The sequence below is a fragment of the Ananas comosus genome, linkage group 18 (assembly GCF_001540865.1).
Source record: "Ananas comosus cultivar F153 linkage group 18, ASM154086v1, whole genome shotgun sequence".
NCBI classification, from domain to species: Eukaryota; Viridiplantae; Streptophyta; class Magnoliopsida; order Poales; family Bromeliaceae; genus Ananas; species Ananas comosus.
The window spans coordinates 9,666,595-9,694,420 of NC_033638.1; the positions used below are offsets into that span (position 1 = coordinate 9,666,595).

A 27,826-nucleotide genomic window follows, 5' to 3' on the forward strand; every position below is an offset into this window, starting at 1 on the left:
GCTAAGTTTATTTCTAAATGAAATAAACGAAGCGGGTAGCATGCTATCTTTCTCTAAAAAAAAAATATATTGAAACGTAATAACGAACCGAACACCTTGGGGATGTTAATGTTCACTACAATTTCTGTTAAGTTTTTCAGAAAATTCAGATAAATTCATATAAAATTTATTTAAGTTAAACAATTATTTTGAATTAGCTATTAAATTTTTTAAAATTTTTAAATTGAATATTCACTTTAGTATCTTTTAGTTTTAACTTCATTACTGATTTAACAAAAAAATTTGTAAAAAATTAATAAAAACTAAAATAAAATTACAGAATATAAAATTAATATACTTAAATGACTAGTATTGTTAAAAAAATGCGAGATCATAAAAGTAATATTTAAAATTTTTCCGTGCTCCCGCATGATCCACGTGGAGGTGGTCACACACATCCTAAGAACAGAGCCGTCACTGCACAACCAATCGCTAAAACTGCTAGTGCGAGTCCACGAAAACGGAAAGTTATTGACGAGATGTTTTTCCTCTCACGCCGTTAACGTATAAAACGGAGAACCTGACGACAGATTTTTCTCAAGCGAAAAAAAAAAAATTTAAGTCGTCCTCTTTTTCACTTTGTTATTTCAAAAGTTAATTTTTATTAGTTTATGGTATATTTTATTTCATTATATAAGAGCTTGCCATTAAATAGAATGAGAAAATAATATTATTTATAAATTAATATATTATAAAATAAATATTACAGATGATATATAAGTATATTATATTTTATCATTTTGTTGTACACTTAATGCTATTAGATAATCGATTCCTAGGACAAAACAAATTTGAAGTAATAAAATTAGATTTTTTTTAAAAATTATAAATTGATAAATTAAAGATATATATTAAAGAACAAAAAGATCAATTAATTAATTATTTTTTCGTTTACCACCTTAGTCATAATCACGTAATTTATTATTACTTTTTCTCTAATGTCTGTATTACCGGGTGCAACAATCCGCGTGGGACCCGCCACGTGTCAAAGTCGTGTGCGGTCAAAACGATCCAAAGAGCGAGCGAGGGCGAGCCAACGAGCGCTTCCCACGTGCGAATTGGGCGGCGTCGAAACTCCCACACGGGGCCTCCTCTTTGCTTGATCAATTTTTTTTTATATTTTCCTTAAAATCTTATTCCACCAATCACAACGCGGTCACACGATTACGAGGGGATTAGTATAAATCGAACGCGTTGCATATTACACCACATTGTTGTTGCATAGAGAGAGGAAGAGGTAAAAACAGAGGACACATAGCATAAACGCACCAAGCGAGAAGAGGAGAGGGATAGAGGGAGAGAGAGAGAGAGGGGGGGAGGAGAGCTAAAACGAGAGGCTCTGAGAGGAGAAGGGCGACACACCTCTAGATTCTGATCCCTTCGTCTCCACCTTTCCCTCCTCTTAAACCCTAATACGAGTCCTCTGCGTCGTCGTGAAGGGGTCGGGGAAGCGTAGGAGACGGTAAAGTCGCCGCCTTTGTCGAGAATGGCGAGCTGGGTCATCTCCGAATGCTGTGGCCTGCGCCCTCTCCCGACCATTCATTCGCGCGCGCCCGGTTCGCGGCTCCCGTCGCCTGTTCGCTTAAAAGCCCCAAAGAGGAGCCTTGGCCCCTCCCCGGCCCTCGGCAGCGCCGCGCCGCGCCGCGCCATGCGCGCCGGCGCGGGGCCGATCCACCGGGACTGGGCGCTCCGCGTGAGCGCGCCGCTGAGGGTGGTCCCCTTCGAGGAGGAGAGGGAGGAGAGCGCGAGCAGGGTCGGCGGGAGCGCCGGGGACGAGGAGGGGTTCGATCCGGGGGCCCCGCCCCCGTTCGGGCTCGCCGAGATCCGCGCGGCGATACCGAAGCGCTGCTGGGTGAAGGACCCGTGGCGCTCGATGAGCTACGTGGTCAGGGACGTCGCCGTGGTGATCGGGCTCGCCGCCGCCGCCGCCTACATCAATAGCTGGATCGTGTGGCCGCTCTATTGGGTCGCGCAGGGGACGATGTTTTGGGCCCTCTTCGTTCTCGGGCACGATTGGTATGTGCGCCAATTTGTTCATGTTTCGACCTTTGTCGTTGTTTTTTGAAGCTCATCGTAGATTTTTGCAATATATGCTCTTTTGTTCTGTTTTTTAGCTGAAGATTTAAAAGAAAAAAAAAAAGAGCTAAAAATTGAATCTTTTGCAGTGGGCATGGAAGCTTCTCGAGCAATCCGAAGCTGAATAGCGTGGTGGGGCATTTGCTCCATTCCTCCATTCTCGTGCCTTATCATGGGTGGTACGGTTCATGTTTCCCCCCTGTTCCACATTTAGCTGTTGAAGTTGAAAAAATTAGGTAATTTTGTTCTATTTGGGAGTCTAATGTGTAAAAGAAACAATGCTGCTATGCAGGAGGATAAGCCACAGGACGCATCACCAGAATCATGGACACGTAGAGAACGACGAATCGTGGCACCCAGTATGTGAATTAACCCCAATTTTCTTAGAATTTCTAATGATTTCTAATGCTTTCGTCGATCGGTTCAAGTAATGGGTTTTCCTCTGATAATGGCAGCTACCAGAGAAGTTGTATAGGAGTTTGGATAATGTGACGCGGAAACTTCGCTTCACCATGCCTTTCCCTATGCTTGCTTTCCCTATCTACCTGGTTAGCATCTGAAGTCGATTTGGGGTCAATCACAGCTTGTAATTAATTTCCAATTGATGTAGCTTAATCATGTTCAATGTGTTTTAGTGGGGAAGGAGTCCGGGGAAGAAAGGTTCGCACTTCCACGCAAGTAGTGATTTGTTCCTTCCGAACGAGAAGAAGGATGTGATGACGTCCACGGTTTGCTGGACGGCGATGGCGGCGGTGCTTGCAGGTTTAACTTGGATTATGGGGCCTCTTCAGATGCTTAAGCTCTATTTCGTCCCATATTTGGTACGCTCGCATCATCCATTCCCTCAGAGCGGTATAGTCTGAGAATAAGATCATAGATTTTTGGTGTTAATTTTGGAAACTCTGGTGATCTTTGGCAGATTTTTGTGGCGTGGTTGGATCTTGTGACCTACCTGCATCATCATGGACACGAACAGAAGCTTCCATGGTATCGTGGAAAGGTATATTCATCCTAGTCATCTCACTTTCAGTTGTTGGAGAAAATCAACATCTTCTCGTCTAGCACGTAATGCAAGTGCCTGTGTATCTTCTTGCTGGAAGATCAAACTAACTTGATCTCTCTAGCATCTATGCAAGTGCTACCATCAGTGGAATCACTTTCTTGTTATTCCTCCTCTCTTTTTTTTGTGGTTGGATTTTGTTGTTGTTTTGCACTGGTCTAAGAGTAATGCTTTGACGAGCTAATTGTTTGTTCCTCTTGTAGGAATGGAGTTATCTACGTGGAGGATTGACAACACTCGATCGCGATTATGGATTGATCAACAACATCCACCATGATATCGGAACTCATGTGATTCACCACCTCTTTCCACAAATACCGCATTACCACCTAGTGGAAGCAGTGAGTATCCCTAAAGCTTCTACATCTCATTAATTCTCTAACACAGCTTATTCGCGCTTTTTTCTTACTGTATGAACTTTGTATTCAATTACCAGACCAAGGCAGCAAAACCAGTGCTTGGCAAGTACTATAGAGAGCCGGAGAAGTCCGGACCTTTTCCACTCCACCTATTCGGGGTTTTGGCGAGAAGCTTGAACGTCGATCACTATGTTAGCGACACAGGAGATGTGGTTTACTACCAGACTGATACTCTCCAAAAATAAGTTTCAATTAATACACGTCATTCATTCAGTTGCACGCAAGGCCGTTGATCTTATAACTAATCCAACCTCGTTCAATTACACGAAGCCAGATTTTGATTCGCGCGGCTTGTTACCGTGGTAGTCATTCTTTCCTCTTCCACTCAATTTGGAAGAGAGACCTCATTTATTCTGGTTGTTGTGCGAGAAGTTGAGATGCAAATATGCCCTACTTAGAGATTAGTTTTGGTTGTATAAATATGAAGCACACAACCTGTAATTCGTTTTGCTTGGTAAGGGGATAATATTTAGTATAAGACTTGTAATTTTTTTTCATTAATTAATAAATTTAGAGAATAAAAAAGTGAACATTGTACTTTTGAATGCATGTGCCTTATAGCTGCATGATTGTAACAGTACCTTGGTGAGGACAAATTGCATTTCTTTTCTTGGTTGTCCTCATACTTGAAAATGAGGATGCGCGTCGAACATTCTTTCGGACTAATGTGGATGAAGAAACTGAAAAATCAAGCTTCCAAATAATACTAGTAATTAAAAAGAAAAGCTAGCAAATAAACACAGGATGGAGATCCAACCAGAAAACAAATTGAATTTGTTGCTAGAATCGCAATTTACAGTTGCAAATATTATCATTAGGATTAAAATGTCATAATTGAAACACAAGCAAGGAGATTGGCACTCTTTTGTTCTTTTTTTTTTTTTCTATTAAGGAAATTGATGCACTTTATTCCATCAACTGCTGTGCTCATTCACAAAATATTAATAAAAAAAAACGTTATGGCAAAGAGAGATTACACTCCAAAGTGCAAAGCAGTGTTAGGACCACCTCCTCCACCCTTCTCATGCAGCCAAAATGATGTACCACTAGTATATATATCCTTTTTTTTTTGGTCCAAAACTTTTCTTTTCTTTTCTTTTTTTTAAGAAAAAAGATAAGATGTGTCACTATTATCATCTGCTATGCGCTGGCTATGAGTTTCCTGCCTCATATCTGAGTGGAGGGAATCTGAAATTCTTCAAAAAAAAAAAAAAAAAAAAAAAAAAACTTCTCTGTGCCATCACACAGTAACACTTAAGGGAAAAGGAAAAAAAAAACGTATTAATTCAGTGAAATAAAGGTTAATTAAGTCTCAATTTTGTATGTGGTTCTTGTTGGTTTATCATTAACCCCAGAGAATTAATTTAAAGTGTTAACTTTACAGAGATTTAAATTAAACCTGACCAAGTTGATATGTGTGTAGGATAACGGGCCTGAGTCAAGTTTGGAGTTAATTGGTCTGGGCCTGATTTGTGCTCGAATAGGTGTTGCTTGATACATACTATTGTCATTTTCTTTTTTTTTCTTTTTTTTTTCTTTTTTTTTTTTCAAATACAAATTCTGTATATATAGTTAATTGGATGCGCCGGACGATGGACTTCTCTGTTGTTGTTGTTAGCGGTTAACTTGCTATACATTCCAGTTAGATATAAAATAAGGTCCTTTTTAATAAGATAGAAATGCGAAATATTATTGCGCTCAACATTTTATTTTTTAATTACCAAACAAATTAACCACTTCGTATTTTTTAATAAGAGGCTGATTGTTTTTGCGGATCTCAACTGTTGAATTTGTGACATCTAAAAAGTCGTTAGTGTTAGCATTCGCTTCAGCACAAAAATTACTGTCGGATCGTTGGCGCTAATCATTAATCTCAAAATCTCGAGCTGTTAGAAATACGCAATCAATTCATTTAAAACGTTACAGATACAATGCCCACGGGTCTCAATTGTGACTCGGTCCAACCTGCCTCACGCCACTTCGAACATAACTCTGCCCACTCCAGCCTCACACCATTTCGAACATGACTCGGCCCATATGATTTCTCCCGCCACAAGGTAAGATGCTGATACATTTAAGCCAACAATTGCGAGATCATCTAAATTTTTAGTCATAACTGTAGGAACATTAAAAAAAAATTTGACCTTTCACCTTAAGTGAAGCGTGGGAGTAAATTATGCTTAATTGGCCTAGTGGAGTAGCTGATAGGTTAAGGGTGAAACCACGCACACCCAAAAAAACAAACACGAAGGGGGTTAATAAATCAAAAAGCGAATTGAGCAAACACTGTTAGTTCATGGTTTGGAAGCTAGTTGTACGTATACGCGTCCAATATACACGTGATACTGATACACATAGGAAATCATTAAATATTAAAGCTCAAAATAGAAAAAGAGAAATCATAAATAAGTAATTTAATTTATTTCCTTTTGACGAGGTGATCAAAGCTAAAATATTAGCACAATAAAAAGGCAAACGGATAGAGAACTGCAGCTGCTCGTAACGCATGCTCAACATGTATCATAATGTACATGTGGAAAAAAAAAGTAATTAAATGAAATATCCAAGAGACTTGATATGCCAAGATACAAACAATCGTTCACTCCTAACAAAGAAACTTCTGAATGGAGCTACTTTTCTCGATCAATTCTTAAAGGAAAAAGGACAAAACGTACTAAACCAAAAAATATATAAGCTGTTACCAGGAAGATATATATCATGTGAAAGTATTGATTATATTTAAGCATGACTTTTGCTGTAAGCTTAATGTCCTGTAAAAACCAAATGATTCTTGATGTAAAAACATTAGTAGGAAAACCAAACGAAAGAGAGAGAATAACCCATCAAGAAAATCACACAAAACTAGCTAATTAATATATACTCTTATGAGCTTTTCCTCATGTAAGAATACATTTATTCACCAATTCTTGCATTTATTCATTGATACATAGGCTAGTATATACTCATGCTTCTAAACAGAAAGCTCTTTAACATGAAAAAACAAACACAAGGTGCAACTATACATATACATATACATACACACACACACACACACACACACACCATGAACAAACTCTTTTACTATTACCTTCTTTCTTTTTCTATAGCTATTATCTACTTTAGCTTACTATTAAATCAAAATTCAAATAATTTCTTCTAATGTGCAAACCAACTACTAACTTCAAAGTGGTAAAATAAATTGTTTAATATGGATATGTGAAATATTAAACAAGTTTAATATGGACTAGCTAGTGTATTGCAGGCCAAGTTTTCAGTGAAATTTAAGTATATAAATGTGTAGCATGGAACTAACCATGACCAGAATAAACACAAGCTTAACATGCATTATGTGAAAGCAACAAATTATCCCTAATTAGCTGCATGCATGTTTGTTACACATAGTCCTGGCATACTTATAAGCTTATTTTAACTGGCAATTTGGTTCCAAATATGTTGTGCGACATGATCAGACCATCGATCATATCAAAGAAGAAACTAAATTAAATTTATAACAAACCACAAAAGAACTATTTATCATATCTTGTTTCAGATTTTACAAAAGACATTGTTCACAAAAATCCATCTCGATCAGATTCTCAATAATTTAATCTTAAGTAAGTATTGCAGCAGCTCTCGTAGTTAACCAGAGTCTTTAATTTGTTCAAGCAATGCCATACGTTCTCTTTCCTTTTTCCTAATTGCATTTTTCTATGGCAATATTTAGCATGAAGATGAAGAGTACAGCTCAGACAAAGAGCAAATTAACAAATAAATCAATCAAGGATTAAAGTAAGAAAGATTAAAACATAATTAACTTTCAAGTACTATCATATTTGTGTATGGTGCATGAGCTATGTATATACACTCCAAAACAGAAAAAAAAAGAAGCAAACATTATAATTAGCCAGAAATAATTAACATGCTTTGTAGAAAGCAGCAACCCAACAATAAGCAGATCAGTCAAGATGACAATCACCTAAAAGTACTGGCGACATGCACTAATGAAAAAGCAGCAAAGTAGTAACATGCTAAGTGTTCTCTATAACCTTTAACAGGGCTATATATTTTGAATGGATATAAGCGCTATATATTGTACCGTAAATTAGATTCAAGGCCATGCATGTTTTCTAGACGAATAGTATATAATCCTCTTCTCTCTCTATATATATATGTAATGCTTCTAATTGCAACATTGCACTATGTTTAAATTTCAAAAGAAAACATTAAATGCTCTTTGTTTATATGTAGCTCGATCCCTTTATACTTGCTATTTATCTAACCTAGAACGTTATTAGGAACTACATTTTGAAGCACTTAATTAATTTTTCTCAGTTTCACGATACATACATAATATTTAAATTACGTGCGTACAGAAGCATTAATTTGCATGCTTTTATATAAGGATCTTGAATCTCTATAGTTACGTACTCGATCAACTATATATATATATATATATATATATATATATATATAACCAACCGCACGCCTTTCGTATTTTTATCACCAAAAACACACCCTCTTTTGTTTTTTAAACGAACAAACGAACAAAAAACAAAACTCTTTAAATTAATTAAAGAAGGATGAGGGAAACAAGGAGCCATGGGAAAAGTATGCATGGAATCAAAGCAAAAGATGAGGTATCAAGGAGTGCCAAACCTTTCTTTTTTCATCTCCCACGCATGCACCGTCCACATATATCCTACATTACTAAGTAGCTCGCTAGCTAGTAAGTAATTCAATTACTCCTCCTACATAAATATATATATATATACACACATAAGCACGCTACGGAACTACGTACTAGGATCCCTCGCCCTGGAACTTAGCCAAAAGCGCGGAGACGAGGGCGTGTTGGCGCTCCGCGCGGGCCTCCGCGCGGGCGCGGCGCTCCTCGTCATGTTGCCTCCACCGGCGCTCCATCGCCAGCCTCTCCTCCCAGAGGTTGGCCATGGCCCTCCTCCACTCCCCCTCCTTCTCCCTCCTCTCCGCCTCCCTCGCCTCCGCCGCCTCCATCCACCGCTCCTCCATCTCCGCTTGCCGCCTCATCAGCTCCCTCAGCGCCCCCTCCACCTCCTCCACCACCCCCGCACCAGCACCAGCACCAGCACCAGCGCCCTTCCTCTTCCTCCTCCACCTCCTCTTCTTCTTATTCTTTATATTTGTACTCCTCTTCCGCCTCTCCTCCTCCTCCTCCTCCTCCTCCTCCTCTTCCTTCTCTTCCTTCTCTTCCTCCTCCTCCAACTCCTCCTCCAACTCCTTCCCCTTCGTCTTCTTCTTCTTCTTAGCACTACTCTTCTCGAAAGCCAGCAACCTCTCCATCCTGTAAGAGAATATCCTCCTCATCTCCTCGTAGAAGGGGAACTGCCTCTCGCTCTCCTGCTCCATGGCCTCGCTACCCTGCAAACATTTTTTGTTTGTTTCTTCATTAAAAAAACAAAAAAAAGCACACTTATTACTCTACAACTAGTAGCTAAACGCGCATATATCTGTGTGTACATATATAATATATCTATAATATATACTTTGAAGCGGGTGAGGAGGTTCTTCCACTTGGACTTGCACTGGTCGGGGGTGCGGGCGAAGCCCTTGAGGCGGAGGCGGGCGGAGACGGCCTCCCAGAGCGGCTTGTTGCGCTTGGCCGCGGCGAAGCTCCGGTCGAGCTCGGCGCGCGCGGCGAGGAACTCCGCCGTCTCCGCGTGGCTCCACTGGGGCACCCCGCTCGCCGCCGCTTCGCGCTCATGCGGACGAGGCGGTGGAAGAGGAGGCAGAGGAGGAGGCGGTGGCTGTAGTAAGGGTGGGTCGACGTCTACAACGTTGAGCTCGTAGTAGGAGGCGTCGTCGACGCCGTGGAAGTGGAGGTGTGGGTACAAGTGATGAGCCATTAATTAATTCCTAGCTCCTCGATGAAGTAGTCGCGGAGTGTGTGGGAGAGGTGGGGAAGGGGATCGATGAAGAAGAAGAGGGAGAATAATAATAAGTCGGCGGCGAATTTTGCGTGTGGGAAAGAGAAAGACGACGAGAGGAGCAAGAATTGGTGGGGCCTACGCAATTAGAGAGAGAGAAAGAGAGAGATTGTGAGAGAGAGAAAACGGGGAGTCGCGGTCCAAGCTATCTATCTGTCAACGCGGAAATAGATTGCATTCCCATTGCTTTCCCACGGCGTATATTTCTTGCTTACGCCCACTCCACCACGTCATCGCGGGGCTGTTGGGGAACTTTGACGGATGACCCTTCTTACTTATGTACTCTATTCTCCCTAAAATCAGAATGTCAAATTTTGCTGTACGAAAAAATTAATCTGTTTTCATTCAATTCAATTAACCACGTGTTAGCGAAGGGTTTATGAGAGGTAGAATATAAGTATGTAACCCTTTTCGTCTGAATTTTGAAAATTTTGTTGATATAAAGTTTAGAATTTGAAATATAGTATATTTGTCGAAAGTTGAGTTGAAATGCTATCGGAAGCAAACGAGTTTCGTTGTCACCTATTTGTTTTCGATGATGGAGGCTTTAAATCGGCGATCGGCACCGTTGAATATAATCTATACCACTTAAAGTATCTATAAACTAAATTTTAAATTTTTTTGACATTATTGACCTAATAATCAAATGGTTTCAAAATTTGTAACTTTGATGGTCGATATGAAGCATTTTCTAATTTAAAAATGTAAGAATATCTAAATCAATTGAATTTTGGTTACAAAATTCTTTAAACTATTTAGAATAAAATCTATACTCTCAATTTTAATCACAAGACTCCTATCAACACTAATATTTATTTTCAGCCGTTCATTTTCATTTCTATTGATGGACAAGAGAATAATATAGAAAAAAAATATGATATTTGATTTTTAGATACTTTAAGTGGTATAGATCATATTCAACGGTATTGTTGATTTGGAAGCTCCATCATCAAAAATAAATGGATGGCAACGAAACCCGTTTACTACCGATAGCATTCCAGCTCAACTTTATTTGTCGACTAAAATTTTAAAAGATTCTAATGCATACACTATACTGCAATCACATGACTTCTACTTCGATAATTTAGCAAATTAAAATAAATTAATTATTTATACTGTGATTAAAACTTATTTAAATTTTGAATGAGAATTTTAAAAATAACATCAATTAGGCTGGTGTGAGAATTTGAATGAGAATTGCTTTGGCGTTGGCTACCCAGCACTACCTAGCACATTATGATTGGTTCAATACGAGTGACGTGGTAGACCGGTTCTACGAGGTCGAGCGATCGAGTACGAACGCTGCGTTGGGAGGTGCGTCACGCTGACAGAGGGGCGAGACGCGCGAAGGTGTCTCTTCCTTGCGGTCGAAGCTTGTTCCGATGAAGCTTCTCGAAAGAGCCGTTTTGAACGTAATAATGCCACACATCCTCTACAACGCGCGTCGTATCATACTCGTACGCCCGTCGTGCAGTACGTGGCGTAGTCTCATTGGTTCGCGTGATCATACTACGTAGAAAATTCAAAATCATACTTAGTACGAATTTTTCAAATAATCCGGTCAAAAGCAACCACGTGGCAATGCGATCCAGAGAATTCTACAACTAGGTTGTAGAGGATCCAGTTGTCTTTTTTTTCTTTTTCTTTTCTTTTTTTTTTTTTTTTTTTTTTTTTTTTTGGGAGATTAAGTAGCCGCACTATTAGATTACATTAAAAAAATTTTTTTAGGATTCTTTAAGATGCTGACCTGGCTACGACTTGACTGAGACTGCATTAAGGTCCAAAAGATTCGAGTTATCAACAATGTGTATGTTATTTCTTTGTCACATGGGTAGCTTAATGCTAAGGAGAACAAAACAATATTTATGATGAATTAATCATTCATCAAACTAGTCTTCTTACCATTATATTATAAAATAGAGTTTATATGTCAGTAATTGTAATAGTAATACTATAGTTAGTGCCACATTAAAAAAATTTGATTCAGTATGGTGCTGCACTTTGAAAGATCTTCCAAAAAACAGTAATGCTAGTTCTACAACCACCTTTTTATTGTACTCGTACAACTTTATCATTCAAGGGCCCATCATTTAGAGATTTTGAGAAATTAGACCCGGCCCAACATTAATGGGCCTAGCCTGTTTGTGAATTCGGCCTATTGGGCCGTTTATCACTTTCCACGGATTAGCAAAAGCTGATACAATGTAGCCCATTTGGTGTTTGTTAATGTAATCCATGATGCTCCTAATCACAAGAAACATAAAAAACCTGTGTAGATCATAAGTTAATGAGACAAAATTTAATTACCTGGCAATAAATGTACCCGTTGACCAATCTCTATGCTAGTCATAGTTTGATAGAATTCATGAATTGAAACAAAATTGAGCCACTTTTGATTGGGCTTCGAGAGTCCAATCGTTACGTTCGGGTTGGGTAAGGTCTTGAATGTTAGGTCCGAATTAGTGGCGGCCCAGTGCCCGACAAAATCTTGTGTATTTCGACAAGCAATTTCTTTTTCGAGACCTTCAACGAAGGAGCAGGTAATACCAACCGCTGAGCTACAGCTAGGCGTGTAATGTGGGCTGTTTCGGGCACACATTTTTCGGGCTGAAATGGGCTAGGGGTCGGCCTCGCCCGGTTCGGATTTAATTTCGGGCTGGGCTGTGACGGGCCCAAATTATCTACCCTTTGGCCCGGCACAGCCCTTCAGCCCGAAAGGCACGGGCCGTGCTTCGGGCCGGCCTAGTAAAATATTTATTTTTTAAAATTTAGTATGAAATTTAAAAATATAAACAATCGATATTTTTATTTAAATTAATATTTTGATTAAAATATTAAAAAATTATAAAAATAATTATACTAAAATAAATCTTTAATTTTTTTTAAAAAAAATAAATTTGTATTATTTTTTTTTTAAAAGAAAATGAGATAGATTTTGGTCCAATGGACCAAATTGGACCAAAATTCGAATTTTGGTCCATTGAACCAAAATTGCTCCTCCCAAGGTCAGACCCCTGGGGAGCTCAGACCCAATAGCCCAAGGCAGTTGCCTTGGGCCATGGGGTCCGGGCCGTGCTGGCTCAGTTGGCACGGATCAAGCGGGCCGTGCCGTGCCAGGCCGCCCGCCTCCCCTCACCCCGGCACAGCGGAGGCCCGTTTCGGGTTGTGCCATGCTGAGCCGTTGAGCTCCAAAGGAGAGGCCCAGCACGGCCCAGAGCCTCAGCCGGGCCGGCCTGGCACGAGTGTTACAATACCCGTGCGGTGCTGTAGCCCGGCCCAAGGCCATGCCGGGCCGAGCGGCCCATGTGCTGCCTGGCCTGTTTTACACCCCTAGCTACTACAATCTTTTCGTAAATTAAAATTTATGTAATTTTTAAGAAAAAGTTTAGGTTCGATGAGAGTTGAGGTTTGAATGGAGAAAGATATATACAAGCTAATTTTAAAAGAAAGTCGAAGCCTTTGAATAAGCTTTCTTAAGTGAAAATTTTGCTAATTTCTATTAAGATTGGAGGAAAGAATTTTTGCTAATTTTTGTTCTTTTTTCCAGAGTGGTCCAATTGGATCCAGATGAGGATGCATATTGTAATCTACAAAGCTAGAGGTACAAAAAAGTCTCTTTTGCATTATTTGTGTTCTTTAATTTGTAAGCATAGTTCATTTTTAACGGTGGATGATTAGAGTGGAAAATTATTGAGGGGACGTACACCAAAACATGGTTCACGAGAGACGAGCACGTGCAAAATATTGAATGTTTCAGAATATCATATTTATTAAAATAAAAAAATTTAAGATAAAACAAAATTTGAAACAAAATAAAATAGTTTGTAAAGGACATTTATCCACGTCACTACTTGGCTGAGGCAGTTGCGGGGAGAATAGTAATAATGCTGATATATAGTTTCGCTACCAATTCTCAAAAATAATGCTGATATATATATATATATATATATATATATATATATATATATATATATATATATTATTTATATATATGAGAACTTTTTAATGTAACTAAAAAAAAAGTTTTTTTTTTTTTTTTTTTGCCCATAATATAGTTAGTGGACAGTATATATATTTAAAAATAATTTATTTTATTTTTAAAAAATTAAATATTAAATATAATTATTTTAGAGGTTTGACATATTTGATTTATTTACTGTAGGCTTTTTAAGTAAAAAAATAAGGCTGACTAAAATAATTATACATTTAAACAAAATAGCTGCAATATTTTTAATAAACCCACATCACGAGATAACTAGTCACGATCATGACTAAGAATAGAAAAAGTACTAATTTGTATAATGAAGTTAAAAGTGCTCGAAAAGATCAAAATATGTGCTTCTTTTTTGAAAGAAAGGTAGCGCGCTACCCGTTTCATTCAGAAAGTAAGTGAATTAAGCTACATGGGTGAGGCAACAAGGCCTCGACGAGGACGGATGAAAAAAAAAAAAAAAAAAGTTCGATCGATCGCTTCTTTGACTAGTTTTTCCACGGTCCCGTCAACTGCTTAATCTTATAAATACCGGCTATTGGGTTGTTTTGGGTCGCCGTGAAGATCGCTCTGTTTCTAGAATCCCAAGAAACCCACCAGCAGGCTATCAGGCCTATGAGACTGGTTGAGGTCGATTGTGATCTTGTACATCCTGCCCATCTATCCCACACTTGACGCACCTCCTCTTCCAGATCTCCTAGCTGAATATTCTCCTGGGTCGTCGCCATTAGGAATCTGGTAACTACGCATTGTGTGAATAGGTGGTCGACTGTTTTCTCTTCCAGTCCACACAGCATGCATTTCGTGTTGCCGACCCATCCCCTCTTAACCAAATTGTCATCAGTAAGCACTCTCTTCTTAAGGACAAGCCAATAGAACACTTTCACTTTTAAAGACAGGCGTAAAAACCAGATCTTGCTCGAACGGGCATCCCTCATGCCTCCGTCGCGCAGAGTTGAATAAAATGTGTGCTTCTAAGTAGAAAAATTCTTGCACATTATATATGGGTTAGAATTTTTTTTTTTTTCTTTTTTATCTTCAACATTCGACACATGTTCTTAACAGGCGAACAAACAAACATTTTTGGTGGATGCGTATCGCTATGGTAACTACATAGCTTGAATAATTGCATCTATAAGATGTCACAACGACCCCTCAAGAACCTCTTTCATTAGGATTACTTGTTATGTAAACATCAAACAATACGTTTCTAACTTTTCTTGAGCTTAGTATAAGATTGCTGAAAATACATTATAAGCACGTGAATATTATTTAATTACTAAAAATCTACCTTTTCTTTGGGATTCCTAATTTTTGTAGGCCTCTTATGTTAATATAAAGCCAAGTGTGACCAAATGAAAACTTACATGTGGGCTTCTTGAACCGTGACCTCACTTGAAAGTTTCCATAGTAATTACTCATATTATAATATTATCAGTTACTTTAACTTTAAATTTTTCTTAAAATTGAATTAAAGTTAGGAATGATCTTTAGATAACTATTTTTTTTTGATAAAAAAGTAGCACGCTACCCGCTTCATTTATTGAGAGGATGAGTTAAGCTAAGGAGTGAGGCAACACAGGTCTCGATGTGGGCGGAAAAAAAAACCCAACCGATTACAATAATGCCTATTCGCTTAGAGGTGTAGCTCCCAAAGGTTCATCAACTGTTTAATTTTGTAAATTGCTAGGAGGGGGTCCGACTATGTCTGTCTAAAGATCGCACTGTTCCCGACCTCCCAAGTGATCTACTAACAGGCTATTATTCTGGTCAACTTAGTACTCGTTGACTACGTTCCTTTCCTAGTTATTCATCTACTCCAGACCAGATTCACGTTGTTTTCGAAGTCACTAGGCTGGACGCTCTCCCAGGTAATCACCATTTTTGGATTTGGGTTTATTTAGGGTTATTTTACTTGGACAGCGACGAGTGCGTTAAAGTTAAACACGTACATTAGGGCGACTCAATGAATATTTATTAATGTAGAAGGCAAATGGAAATTGACGTCCTTGGTTTAGCCACGCCGTATACGTAGAGAATTGGGAAACAGTAAAACGTTTCCAAAAAGGTATGCCACATATGCATGCGTCCGCGGCTTCTCATGACCCTCCCATGACGATGATGCATGCGTTTGTTTTATTCTCCCCGTCGCCCTACCCGTGAACAAGCAACATAGAACTTAAAATCTAATTTTATAGGTTACTATATGTATATTGGTTAACACATCAACAACCTATAAGATTAAGGTCATCTCCTAACTAGTTTCGTACAAATTATTCGTAGAAAATACTACTTGTACACCTTAATTATTAGTATTAGGGTTTGCTCACTTATCCTATGCATTATAAAGAAATAAAAACTCCAACGAATTTTTTAAATTCTACAATTTCCTATAATTTTTCATCCAACCGTATTAAAAATTTACTAAAACTAGTGTGAAACAAGAATTGTTGGATTTTGGTATTGTTGTGTAATTGCAACTCAAGTAAAATGTAAATCTAACATTTATTTTTTTCAGTACGTTAGTCAATATGTAACGGCATTTGATTTTTTGATTGATTAGCTAGAACTTAGAAAAGACAAGTGACAAGTCACGTGAAAGTTAGAATTGTAGAGTCATGTGGATTATATAGCTGCAGTAAGTTATAAAACCACTAGACGGTGTTTGGTTTCCCATAAAATCGGCTTGAAAATAAATTTTTCGTAGAAAAGCGCAATTTGGACATTTGTTTGCTCGTAAAAAAGTTTTTTCGAAAAGTTCTTTTGCAAATTATGATGAAAATGGATGTTTTCGTTTTCCGCTAGAAACCAGCGGAAAACCAAAACGATGGGCAGAAATCGCAGCGTTGGGCGCAGAGGAGGGGAGCGGAGATGCGCGGTCCACGAGGCCACCGCATGAGTGGGCCTCCCTCTCATTATATATCTATGTTTATATAAAAGCACGTATTTCAAATTTGGGCCTGTCGACAGATTCATTTTTTGGTGGAAAAAAATATTGATTCCTTTTTCCTTACGTAAAATAAATAATGTAATGAAACAAACTTTAAATTTCTGATTATCTCTAAAATAAAAAAAAAATAAAGATACATTTATCCAAATTTTTTTGCCACCCGAAAGATATTTACTGTGAATCTATATTTTAATTAAAATTTTATTTAATTTTTTTCTTTCTAAAAGAGAAAAAAAATTCATGCTTATCCAAATTTTTGCCAGAATATCTACTGCAAGTCTATATTTCAATTCAAAATTTAAAATTAATTTACTATTTATATATTACAATGGAAATAATTTAAAAGATAGATTGGTTGATAAATTTGTAAATCATATTTTTGAATTAATATGATATACAAATTTTTGATCAATTTGTAAAAAATTATCAAAAATAAGAACGAATGATTATGATTAATTTGTTAAAAAAAACATTCATACCTATCTATAACTTCTATAACTTCAATTCTACGAACGGTTATGATCAATTAGTTAAAAATATTGAAAATAAAAATGAACTATTATGTTTAATCTGTTAAAAAGTAGTACTTCTATCTATTTATTTTACATTAAAATTTAAATTTGAGTTTAAATTTGAATTAAATTTATTTTTTGATTTTTGATATCAAATTTATCNTGCGCCACATCGTCGCCTCCCAGGTGCTCGATCTAAAGTCTAAACCACCCCTATTAGCTGTACATATCATCCTGTCACTAATGACAATTATTAAGTAATTAGCGCTTAATTATTTAATAACTATGTTCCTGTAAATCAACTGTCGTGTTTTCTGATGATAATAATAATAATAATAACTAATAGATTTATTCATATAGTATTTTATTTTTATATAGAAATATTATTATATAATATTTTATTTATAAATTTGTAATTATTTATTAATATTTTTAAATATATAACTCTTATATATTATTAATATAAGTTTATTATAATTTTAAATATATTTAATCTATATATAAAAATTATAATAATAATATATATAGTATATTAATTATATATTATATAATAAAAAATATATTAAATTTTTTTTTTCTTTTTCGACCAAATAATTATTATGAAAAATTATTTTTTTCTTTTCCTACGAACAAAATGCTAAACGACGTAAATTTTTTTCCACTGAAATTTTTTTTCCACAATTTTTTGTGGAACCAAACACACCTTGATTTGGCATTTACAAACAACCATAAAAAATATCTAATCATCTAATCATGCATGTATATAATATACCACGTGCGTGAGACCAAAACGAAAAGGTTAAAATTGAAAACTTAGACGCCAAATTTTCTATGAAAAGATTCAAAATTTCCTTCCATACACTGTACGTAATCCATGTGATTTTGCACAAAAAAAGATTTTAAAAAATCTAATAATGGACACAGAAAAAGAAAAAAAAAATTAAAGAAAAAAAATGACAAGACCATGACTGTTGCTTGGAGTGATCTAATTAATGTCATAGTCTTGGATAAATTATTGCCTGCGACTATGAATGTCCGCAAAATGGTGCATCCCTTTTCAAACTTGAAAAATATATAGCACTTACCTCAACTATCAGTCATCTCGATCTAATTATTAAATTTTTTAAAATTTTAATTTTGCTACGTAACTATAATTTATTTAATTTGTGTTTTGTTCTAACTACTTCAGTCGTGTATTTTCATATAGTTTCAACTACCGTCATTGAATTCAAATATGTCAAACAAAACATCATATTTGAATCTATGGGTGCGTTTGGTTCGCATTATGAAAAATTACTAGGAATAAAAGATATCCGATAATCTTATTTCTATTCATCCTATTACTAAGAATGTGAAATTCCTGTGTTTGGTTCGCACGGTAATATTAATTAGCCATATTATTTAATATTACAAAAAATATACAATTAATTAATTAATTTATTTATTTAATTTTAGATAATATTACTAAAAGTTTTAACATCTTTTTAGAAAAAAGGGAGAGAGAGTATAAGTTAGAGAAAAAGAACATAATTAAAAAAATAGAAAGAAAAATATAGTCGAAATTAGAGGGAGTGAGAGAGTTGAAATTTTAGAAAGAGAGAGAGAGAGAAAGCTTAGTTTAGAGAGAGAAAAAAAAAGTTGAATTTTAGAGAGAAAAATAAGTTTAGAGAGAGATATAAGGTTAGAGTGTAAAGAAAAATAATATCAATTAGCCGGCGGGTCGGAAGAAAGAAAGAGATTAGATATATTATGATTACCCCAATTCATTAATATGAGGATACCCACCCTCCCTCAAGGGAATGAGATTAATATGTACTTTAGGGTGAATCTTATTTCCAAGTGAATTCAATATTACCAATTAGATTATTTATTGCGTTTAGCCAAACACCGTCATATTTTTTTATTCCCATTGGATTACTAGGAATCTTTAAAAGATAGCGCGAACCAAACGCACCCTATATGTAATTATAATTATAAGAGCTAGGCTCCTGTAATATTTATAGTACTAGAAGTCAGGTACTAACGTATCGTTTTCAACCGTAAAATGTTTAAATCAACGATCCATACCGTTAAATTTAATCTAAAATATTTAAAACTTCACTACAACAAAAACGGTGTATAACGACACTTTTAAATGTCGGTATAGATAAAAAAAAAAACTGCTGGCTAAATTACCGACACTTTTTAAAAATATTGCTATATATGGGGTCGCTATAGGTAGGGCCGCTTTGATATTTAGCACCCGTAAAATTTAATCTAAAATATTTAAAACTTCACGACAACAAAAACGGTGTATAACGACACTTTTAAATGTCGGTATAGATAAAAAAAAAAAACTGCTGGCTAAATTACCGACACTTTTTAAAAATATTGCTATATATGGGGTCGCTATAGGTAGGGCCGCTTTGATATTTAGCACCCGTAAAATTTAATCTAAAATATTTAAAACTTCACGACAACAAAAACGGTGTATAACGACACTTTTAAATGTCGGTATAGATAAAAAAAAAAACTGCTGGCTAAATTACCGACACTTTTTAAAAATATTGCTATATATGGGGTCGCTATAGGTAGGGCCGCTTTGATATTTAGCACCCGTAAAATTTAATCTAAAATATTTAAAACTTCACGACAACAAAAACGGTGTATAACGACACTTTTAAATGTCGGTATAGATAAAAAAAAAAACTGCTGGCTAAATTACCGACACTTTTTAAAAATATTGCTATATATGGGGTCGCTATAGGTAGGGCCGCCTTGATATTTAGCACCCACTCCTCTAGCGATCTATGGCGAGGGATACGTGGCGATCGTAATCCTCTATGATCCCTACAAGATCCTCGTGGCCGAACTCCAGTCGCCGGAACCTTACCTCATTGGTTGCGGCGGCGGAGGAAGGGAAGGGGAGATGGTGATCACTTTTTCTTTTTTTTTCTTCCTTTTTTATTTGTAATTGGGTAGATGAGCTGGATATGGTTAGTTGAGTAGAGAAATTTTTTATTTTTGATTGGATTGGGTTTTATATTTAAGCCTTAATAAATTTTTTTTAAAAGTTTTGATATAAATAGGACACTTATATAAAAGTGTTCTAAGAATGTGTCTATATAATTTTTATATTTTTTCAACATAATTTATCTTATAATCAAATAATTTTAAAAATTATCAATTTTTAATGACTACTATGGCGAGTTTATAGTTTAACGATGCAAAAAAAATCCAAATTTATTCCAATTTTAATAAAAATATTTTAAACTATCTATATTAAGGTTAGCACTAGTGATTTGAATTCAAATATCCTCCTCAAATTTTAAAGATTGTTTAATTTTAATCGTTCATTTTTATATAATTTACTTACTAAGTAAATGATATCGAAAAAAATTAAAATTTTATTTTTAAGAATTTTATAAACCATATATATATTTAACAGTATAAATCGTTGATTTGAATATCTTAAAATAAAAAATAAAACTATAATATGGGAGTTCAGCTACTATCGATATCGATAGTATAGTAGTCTCGTTCTAACTATAATATAGTTGCAATTATATACAGTGAAATATAAGATAATATTATATATATATATATATATATATTTTATAATATATATATAATATATATATAAATATATATATATTAATATATATAGAGTGAGCGCTACAGCTATCGGAAGTACGGGGCCTTTCATGCTTCCAGCTCGTTTTCGATGTTACGACTTTCGAGTCGTCGATAGTGCTCCGTAAACTTGATCTAAAGTATTTGCAGTACCTAGAAAATAAATTTTATTATTTTCTGATATCATTTGCTAGTGATCGAATGGGCTCAAAATCAACAAATTTTAATGGCGTAGTAAAGCGGTTGCAAGTTTAAACGGTGTAGAAATATCACAAATCAGGAAAAATTTTGATAAAAATTTTTATACTATATAAAACAGATCAATATCTTGATTTAAAATTTTAATGTCATATTATTACATTTTGTAAGATTTATTTTCAGTCGTTGATTTGAGCCCCTTCGGTCACTAGGCAAATGATATCGTTAACATCTATATATTATTTTTCTAGGTATTAAATACTAGGATCAAGTTTAACGGCGCGATTCGACGATTCGAAAGTCCCAATATCGAAACGAGGCTGAAAGCACGGAAGGCTATATATATAATATATATATATGGTCGGCTACTATCTATTAATAGGATTGGGACCCTTGTCCTATCAAGTCGATTTGAATGATCGGAACTTCAATTTGATAATCGGCACCGTTGAAGTTGATCTATACAATTAGAAATGTTTAGAAAACCAAATTTTGTATTTTAAAAATCATTATCAGTTCATCTAAGAGTTGAAAATAAACGGTCATAAAATGAATAACTTTTTTTAAATAGAGGTTAGACTTATCCAGTTTGTAATCAGAGTTATCAAACATTATTAAATAGTATAAAGAATTTCTATCAAAAATTCAAGAGTAATTTGGATTGCTCTACACCGTTAAACAAGCAAACGGCTATATAGGCTGTAAAAATTGTCGATTTTACTACACTTTGATCACCATGTACACATTATCAAAATTTATGAAATTTAGTTTTTAGATCATTTCAAAAATACGTCGAATCACTTCAACGGCTCGTCATCGATTCGGAATCTCGATCATCAGAACAACTTAATAGGACAAGTGCTCCTATCTATTAATAGGATAGTAGCATTAGCTATATATATATATATATAGTATATATATATATAGAGTCGGCTACTAGCTATCGGTAGCACGAGCGCTCCGTGTCCCAATTTGTTTTCAGATGATGCGGCTTCCAAATCGCGATCGCCCGTTTAGGCTGATCTACACTATTGAAAGTATTTGGAAACTAAATTTCAGATTTTTTCGACATCATTTGACTAGTGATCAAAAGATTTCAAAATTGACAATTTTAATGGCCGATGTGGTGTGTTTGTGAGTTTTAACGGTGTGAAACAATTCAATGCGATGAAATTTATAGAAATTTTTTTCACTATTTAGAGTAAGATCGTATATTTGATCTTGATTTAATATTTTATCATCATTTTTCCATGGGACCGTTTTTTGTTTTTCAGGGCTCGTTCTCAATTTTTGTGACGTACTGTGTTCCTTGATAGATGAATCTGATATCGATAAATTTGTAAGTTTAGTTTCTAAATACTTTTCATATAGTGTAGCATCAAGTCTAATGGAGCCGATCGTCGATTTTGGAGCCTGCAATCATCGAAAACAACTTCGGTAGCACGGAGGCTGCCGTGGTACCGAATAGTATGGTCCAGCTATTCTAGTTATATATATATATATATATATGCTAACCTCGCTGTCCACAGCTACATGGTGGAACCAGGTTCAGCCCAGTTCACCCGAGGTGCTCTTTTTTCCTGGCGCGGTGCATGTCAGACCTCGTCAAACTCTCCCAACGCTCACAATTGAGACAAAAGACGACCCCTGCACATTATTACCCACATATGCAGAACGTTTCCAACATACTAATTTATGCCTCGTATAGATCTCTACTACTCTCTTCTCTCTCTCTCTCTCTCTCTCTCTTTCGATCCCCCCAATTTATATCACGTTTTTTGCTTCAAGTCCCTTAATTTCGACCCCACCCAGTGCTGCGAACAACAATTAGTATAATATCTCCTTCTTCTTCTTCTTATCCCTCTCTTGCTCCATCGTCCAATCCCCATCGTTCACTCCACCACCACATATGACATGCCCCACCCACTCACTGCCCTTTCTCCTCCCACCTTTATATAGACCCACCCAAACAAAATGAATTTACTACACACACACACACACACACACATATATATATATATATATAATGTAACAGTTCCTAGCTAGTATATATTCTTACTTTGGATGCTTCCGCGAAGGATCCGAAGCGAAGTGCGCACAGGGAAGGAACTATCGATAGCGACTTCGCGCAACGCCTAGTGCAGTAAAAACCACTTAATAAGAGGATTCATGGATTGCTTGCAAGACTGGCCGGAGCCGGTCGTGCGCGTGCAGTCGATATCCGAGAGCGGCGCGCAGTCCATCCCCGAGAGATACGTGAAGCCGCCGTCGGAGCGGCCGTCTGATACGTCGGTGTGCGGCGACAGCGGCGGAGCCGGCATCCCCGTCATCGACCTGTCGATGCTGGGGAGGTGTTCGCAGACGGTGAGGGCCGTGTCGGACGCTTGCCGCGAGTGGGGGTTCTTCCAGGTGGTGAACCACGGGGTGAGCGCGGAACTGATGCGGCGGGCCCGTGCCGTGTGGAAGGGGTTCTTCCACCAGCCCATGGACGTGAAGCAGCGCTACGCCAACTCTCCGAAGACGTACGAGGGTTACGGTAGCCGGCTTGGGATCGAGAAGGGCGCCATTCTCGACTGGGGCGACTACTACTTCCTCCACTTCCGCCCCCTCACTCTCATGAGCCATGAAAAGTGGCCCTCTCTCCCTCCTTCTCTAAGGTGCATGTTATATACCGCGTACTGTTAAATATAAAAGTATATAAATATCGTTCTCTAACAGCTTAATCTTTTATAGTACAACGGTTATTTTACCGTGTGTTTTACAGCCGAATGATGATTTTTTTTCTATATAGCAGGGCGACGACGGACGAGTATGGGCGGGAGCTGACCCGGCTGTGCGGGCGGGTGATGCGGATATTATCGGAAGGGCTCGGGCTAGAGGAAGGGAGGCTTGGGGCGGCGTTCGGCGGGGAGGAAGTGGGGGTGTGCATGAGGGTGAACTTCTACTCCAAATGCCCCCAGCCGGAGCTCACCCTCGGGCTCTCGTCACACTCCGACCCCGGCGGCATCACCGTGCTCCTCGTTGACGACCGCGTCAAGGGGCTGCAGGTACGCAAGGACGGCGCCTGGGTCACCGTCCAGCCCATCGCCGACGCCTTCATCGTCAACGTCGGCGATCAGATTCAGGTGATCGTACTAGACCTTTTGTCTCGCTCGTGTGCTGTGTGTGTGTATATATATATATATATTAAAATTATTTCTGAATTATTTTTTATTCGATTTGTTGTACAAATTTTCCTTTCATAATCGGGCACACGTGCCAGGTAAATGATGGTCCCAACTGAGCGGGCTTAATGTCACCTGAGGAAAGTATAGAGTGAGGGAATTTAAGAGCCAAAGCTAGCTTTTTTATCTAATGTCACAAGCACATAAGAGTTCAAATTTTGCAGCAATAATTGAGTGGGCTTAGTGAAACCTGGAGAAAGTAGAGCGAGTGATTTTTAGAGCAAAAAGCTCTTTTCCTAATTTTTGTGATACAGAAGAGTTCAATTTTGCTTTCCAATTTAATTAATTGTGAAAATTACTAATTAGAACGATTGGTTCTCAGGGTCTTAAGGACCATTTTGTATTTACGTGTGACTTGGCTAGATATAAGGCACAAGGACTCTTTTCTTTCTCTCTCTATATGTATATATATGATTCTTGTTCTCACCAATTGTGTCTAAATCTGATTCTAACATCATAGAAAAGCAGATAGCAACATGACACGTCACAGTTAACTAAGAACTTGATGGTTTATAAATTTCATCATTCTTTTACTTTTCACTATTGATTTCAAGTATTTTAGATTTCCTTTTTTAAAGTTTTATTTGTCTATTTCACCAAAGTTCCTATTGAAATACAACTATTGATTTTTAGTTATAAATAATTTTACACTTTCTCTAACTTATGACCGTTTAAAATTGCTCAAATTTTATCTAAATCGCACTTCATCTTTCCATAGTGTTCACTTATATATACATATACTTGTTTTTAACTCGTTTTCTTGTCTAAAAGAACTTAGAGAGGAAGATATATATATATATATATATATATATATAGAGTCTGGCTACTATACTATTGATAATACCAAGCCTTTGGTACTATAGAGTTTTCTACCGTTAGATCTATCCTGTGATCATTTTCACCCATTAGATTATACTATTAAACCAACCACCCACTCAACCCTAGGGGACCACTATCATTCTAACCGCACATCCTTTCATCCAACGGCCAAAAACTCAATAGTACCAAGGGCTTGGTACTATTGATAGTATAGGAGCATAATTCTATATATATATATGTATATATGTATATATATATATATATATGTATATATGTATATATGTATACATATATATATACATATATATATATATATATATATATGTATATATGTATATATGTATACATATATATATACATATATATATATATATATATATGTATATATGTATATATGTATACATACATATATACATATATATATATATATATGTATATATATATATATATATATAAAAGGAGTGATGATGGTTCACATGTCATCATCAGTTTCCATTTTTAGATGGATAATGTAGAAAGATATACTATTTACATGGACAATATTTTATGATGTAAACGATCATATTTGTTTATAACCGAGGAATCAAACAAACAGTGTAGCAATTAATAAATGAAAATAAAGAATTATGTATCCACCACCCAGCAACAGTAGCCACGTGTTAATTGATAATGCCTTTTTATTTTCTTATTATTTAACTATGCGCTTCCAAAATGCTGAGGGGTCGGTCAATTAATCATTAATCACGTGTTAGTTTGAAGCGACTAATTAATTAGGTTCTTACCTATCACATAGCTCATAACCTAATTTTTTTATACATAAGTTGATACGAAAACCACATCACGCAACCGTAAAAAAAAAAAAAAACGAAAATTAGCTCATAACCTAATTTTAACTTTTTCTAATTTCTCTTGGGGCTAAGTCATTCCTTCTCTTTGGCCACATGTGGCAAATCTCTAGCGAAATAATTATTAAAATATTATGAGTCCGTAGACAAATTACATTCGTGGACTTTGTATAACGTCCGTATTTAATAATGCATGTTCTCTTCCTTATCCATAGCTCGTCATGAAACCTTAGTTGGATAAGTATAGTGTATAAATATATATCTCTTGAGATATAATATTTAGATAACTAAATTGGGTTATTTGTTTCCACCGTTGTGATGCAGGTTTTGAGCAATGCAGTGTACAGAAGCGTGGAGCATCGGGTGCTGGTGAGCGCGACGGACGAGCGGCTCTCGATGGCCTTCTTCTACAACCCGCGGAGCGACCTACCGCTGGCACCGGTACCGGAGCTGGTGACCCCCGACCGCCCCGCCCTTTATCAGCCCATGACCTTCGACGAGTACCGCCTCTTCATCCGGAAGCGGGGGCCGAGAGGCAAATCGCAGGTCGAGTCGCTAAAGACCGTCGAATGACGATCCGGAATATATATTCTCTCCTTCTCCCTCCTCTCCATTGTACTCATACATTTTACTGACTTATGAGCGGAGGGTCTTTCATGTATCACTCGGTATATATATGTATATATATACCACCCTTACATATATCATAGGACAATAATAAGAATGACATATATAACACATGACTCGTGAATAGTACTGTGTATTCTTTTACGTGACATACGTATATGTCGATGTTATAAAATTTTTATTTAACATACTACTTCTTATCCGAGTTTTTCCTAAGTACAGCTTTTAGAAAAATGCACTGTGTACCAATAAACAAAATACATCGGCATAAGCTAGTGGTCCATAAGAATAACAGCAACTTCTGTTTTTTTTTTTCATGCAAGGACAAAATGTATTAATTATTAATTTTCGGTTTTATTATTTCTTAAAATTCGTTTAAACTGAGATGCAAAACCAAAAAAAAAAAAGAAAAAAGATTTCTTTGCATGCTGATTGAACTGAAACCGCTCGCACATAACCCCTGTGGGCAAGGACGGAGCTATGGGTATCGCACATAACCCCTGTGGGTAGAGATGTCAACGGGTCGGATTCGGGGCTAATTTTTAAAAATTCGAACCCGAACCCAACTCCAAACCCGAGACCCGAACTCGACGGATTTTAAAAATCCATATCCAAACCCGAACCCGACCAAAAATCCGAAACCCGAACCCGAACCCGAACCCGAAAATTTGAACCCGAAACAATTATTTTTTTTTTAATATTTCAAAATATATTATATTAAATCTAAATTTTTAAAATACAAATTCAAATATAACATCAAATTTATATAGGGTATATTTATATATATATATATAATATTATATATATATATATATATAATATAAAATAAATTTGGGTTCGGGTCGGGTTCGGATTCGGGTCAGGTACAATCAAAATCCATATCCGAATCCATATCCGTCGGGTTTCTATTTTTTATATCTATATCCAAATCCAAATCCATATCTATCGGATATATCCGTTTCATTCGGGTTCGGATTCGGATAAAATTTCGGATATTCATACCCATTGACATCCCTACCTGTGGGCGAGGAGGGAGATATGGGTAGGCCCAAGGAGTTGTTTAATAATTTTTGACATTAATTCAGCTCTTTAGTTTTTGGATAGTCACGTGGCCTCGTTAACTTTTTCGTATTTGCTTAACAGTATTCTCTTAATTTCTACTAGTGTATAGATCCATGCGATGCAGCGGATAGTTAATAAAAATAAAATTTTAAAATTTTAATAAAATTTATATTTATAGCTTATTGATCTATAGGAAGCTATACCATATTAAGCACAGTCAGTTTGTATGACTAAATTTAACTGTTAAAAAAATAAAATTATAGTTAGAAATTTATATAGTTGTTTTAAAATCATCGAAATACAGTAGCAGACATACAATTTTATCGTATTATGTGCCTCTTGAACATTCCGTTGTGAAAGATAAAAAAATAGATAGCTCCAGCGCAGCTGAATCAATCCAGCAGGCACTTATATGGGCCGCGGCTCCGT

The 27,826-nt window shown here is 36.5% G+C and overlaps 3 protein-coding genes across 4 annotated transcripts; 2 read left to right on the forward strand and 1 right to left on the reverse strand.

The window, feature by feature from the left end:
• On the forward strand, positions 1,246 to 4,139 carry LOC109724244 (omega-3 fatty acid desaturase, chloroplastic). The gene is made up of 8 exons (XM_020252992.1): positions 1,246 to 2,055; positions 2,205 to 2,294; positions 2,408 to 2,474; positions 2,571 to 2,663; positions 2,751 to 2,936; positions 3,035 to 3,115; positions 3,379 to 3,516; positions 3,612 to 4,139. Exons 1-8 carry the CDS (start codon positions 1,526 to 1,528, stop codon positions 3,777 to 3,779), a joined length of 1,353 nt encoding a protein of 450 aa, XP_020108581.1. The 5' UTR covers positions 1,246 to 1,525; the 3' UTR covers positions 3,780 to 4,139.
• LOC109723818 (trihelix transcription factor GT-3b-like) lies at positions 8,138 to 9,532 on the reverse strand. The gene is made up of 3 exons (XM_020252303.1): positions 9,117 to 9,532; positions 8,806 to 8,991; positions 8,138 to 8,712 (listed from the first exon to the last, which is right to left on the reverse strand). The coding sequence occupies exons 1-3, from the start codon at positions 9,474 to 9,476 to the stop codon at positions 8,395 to 8,397; spliced, it is 864 nt and encodes a 287-aa protein (XP_020107892.1). The 5' UTR covers positions 9,477 to 9,532; the 3' UTR covers positions 8,138 to 8,394.
• LOC109723853 (probable 2-oxoglutarate-dependent dioxygenase At3g111800) lies at positions 22,629 to 26,525 on the forward strand. Of its 2 annotated transcripts, none has more exons than XM_020252339.1 (3): positions 22,629 to 23,477; positions 23,612 to 23,945; positions 26,033 to 26,525. In XM_020252339.1, the coding sequence occupies exons 1-3, from the start codon at positions 22,990 to 22,992 to the stop codon at positions 26,279 to 26,281; spliced, it is 1,071 nt and encodes a 356-aa protein (XP_020107928.1). In that variant the 5' UTR covers positions 22,629 to 22,989; the 3' UTR covers positions 26,282 to 26,525. The 2 variants fall into 2 exon arrangements, with proteins under 2 accessions (XP_020107928.1, XP_020107929.1); XM_020252340.1 differs by having other exon boundaries at positions 22,633 to 23,477; positions 23,615 to 23,945.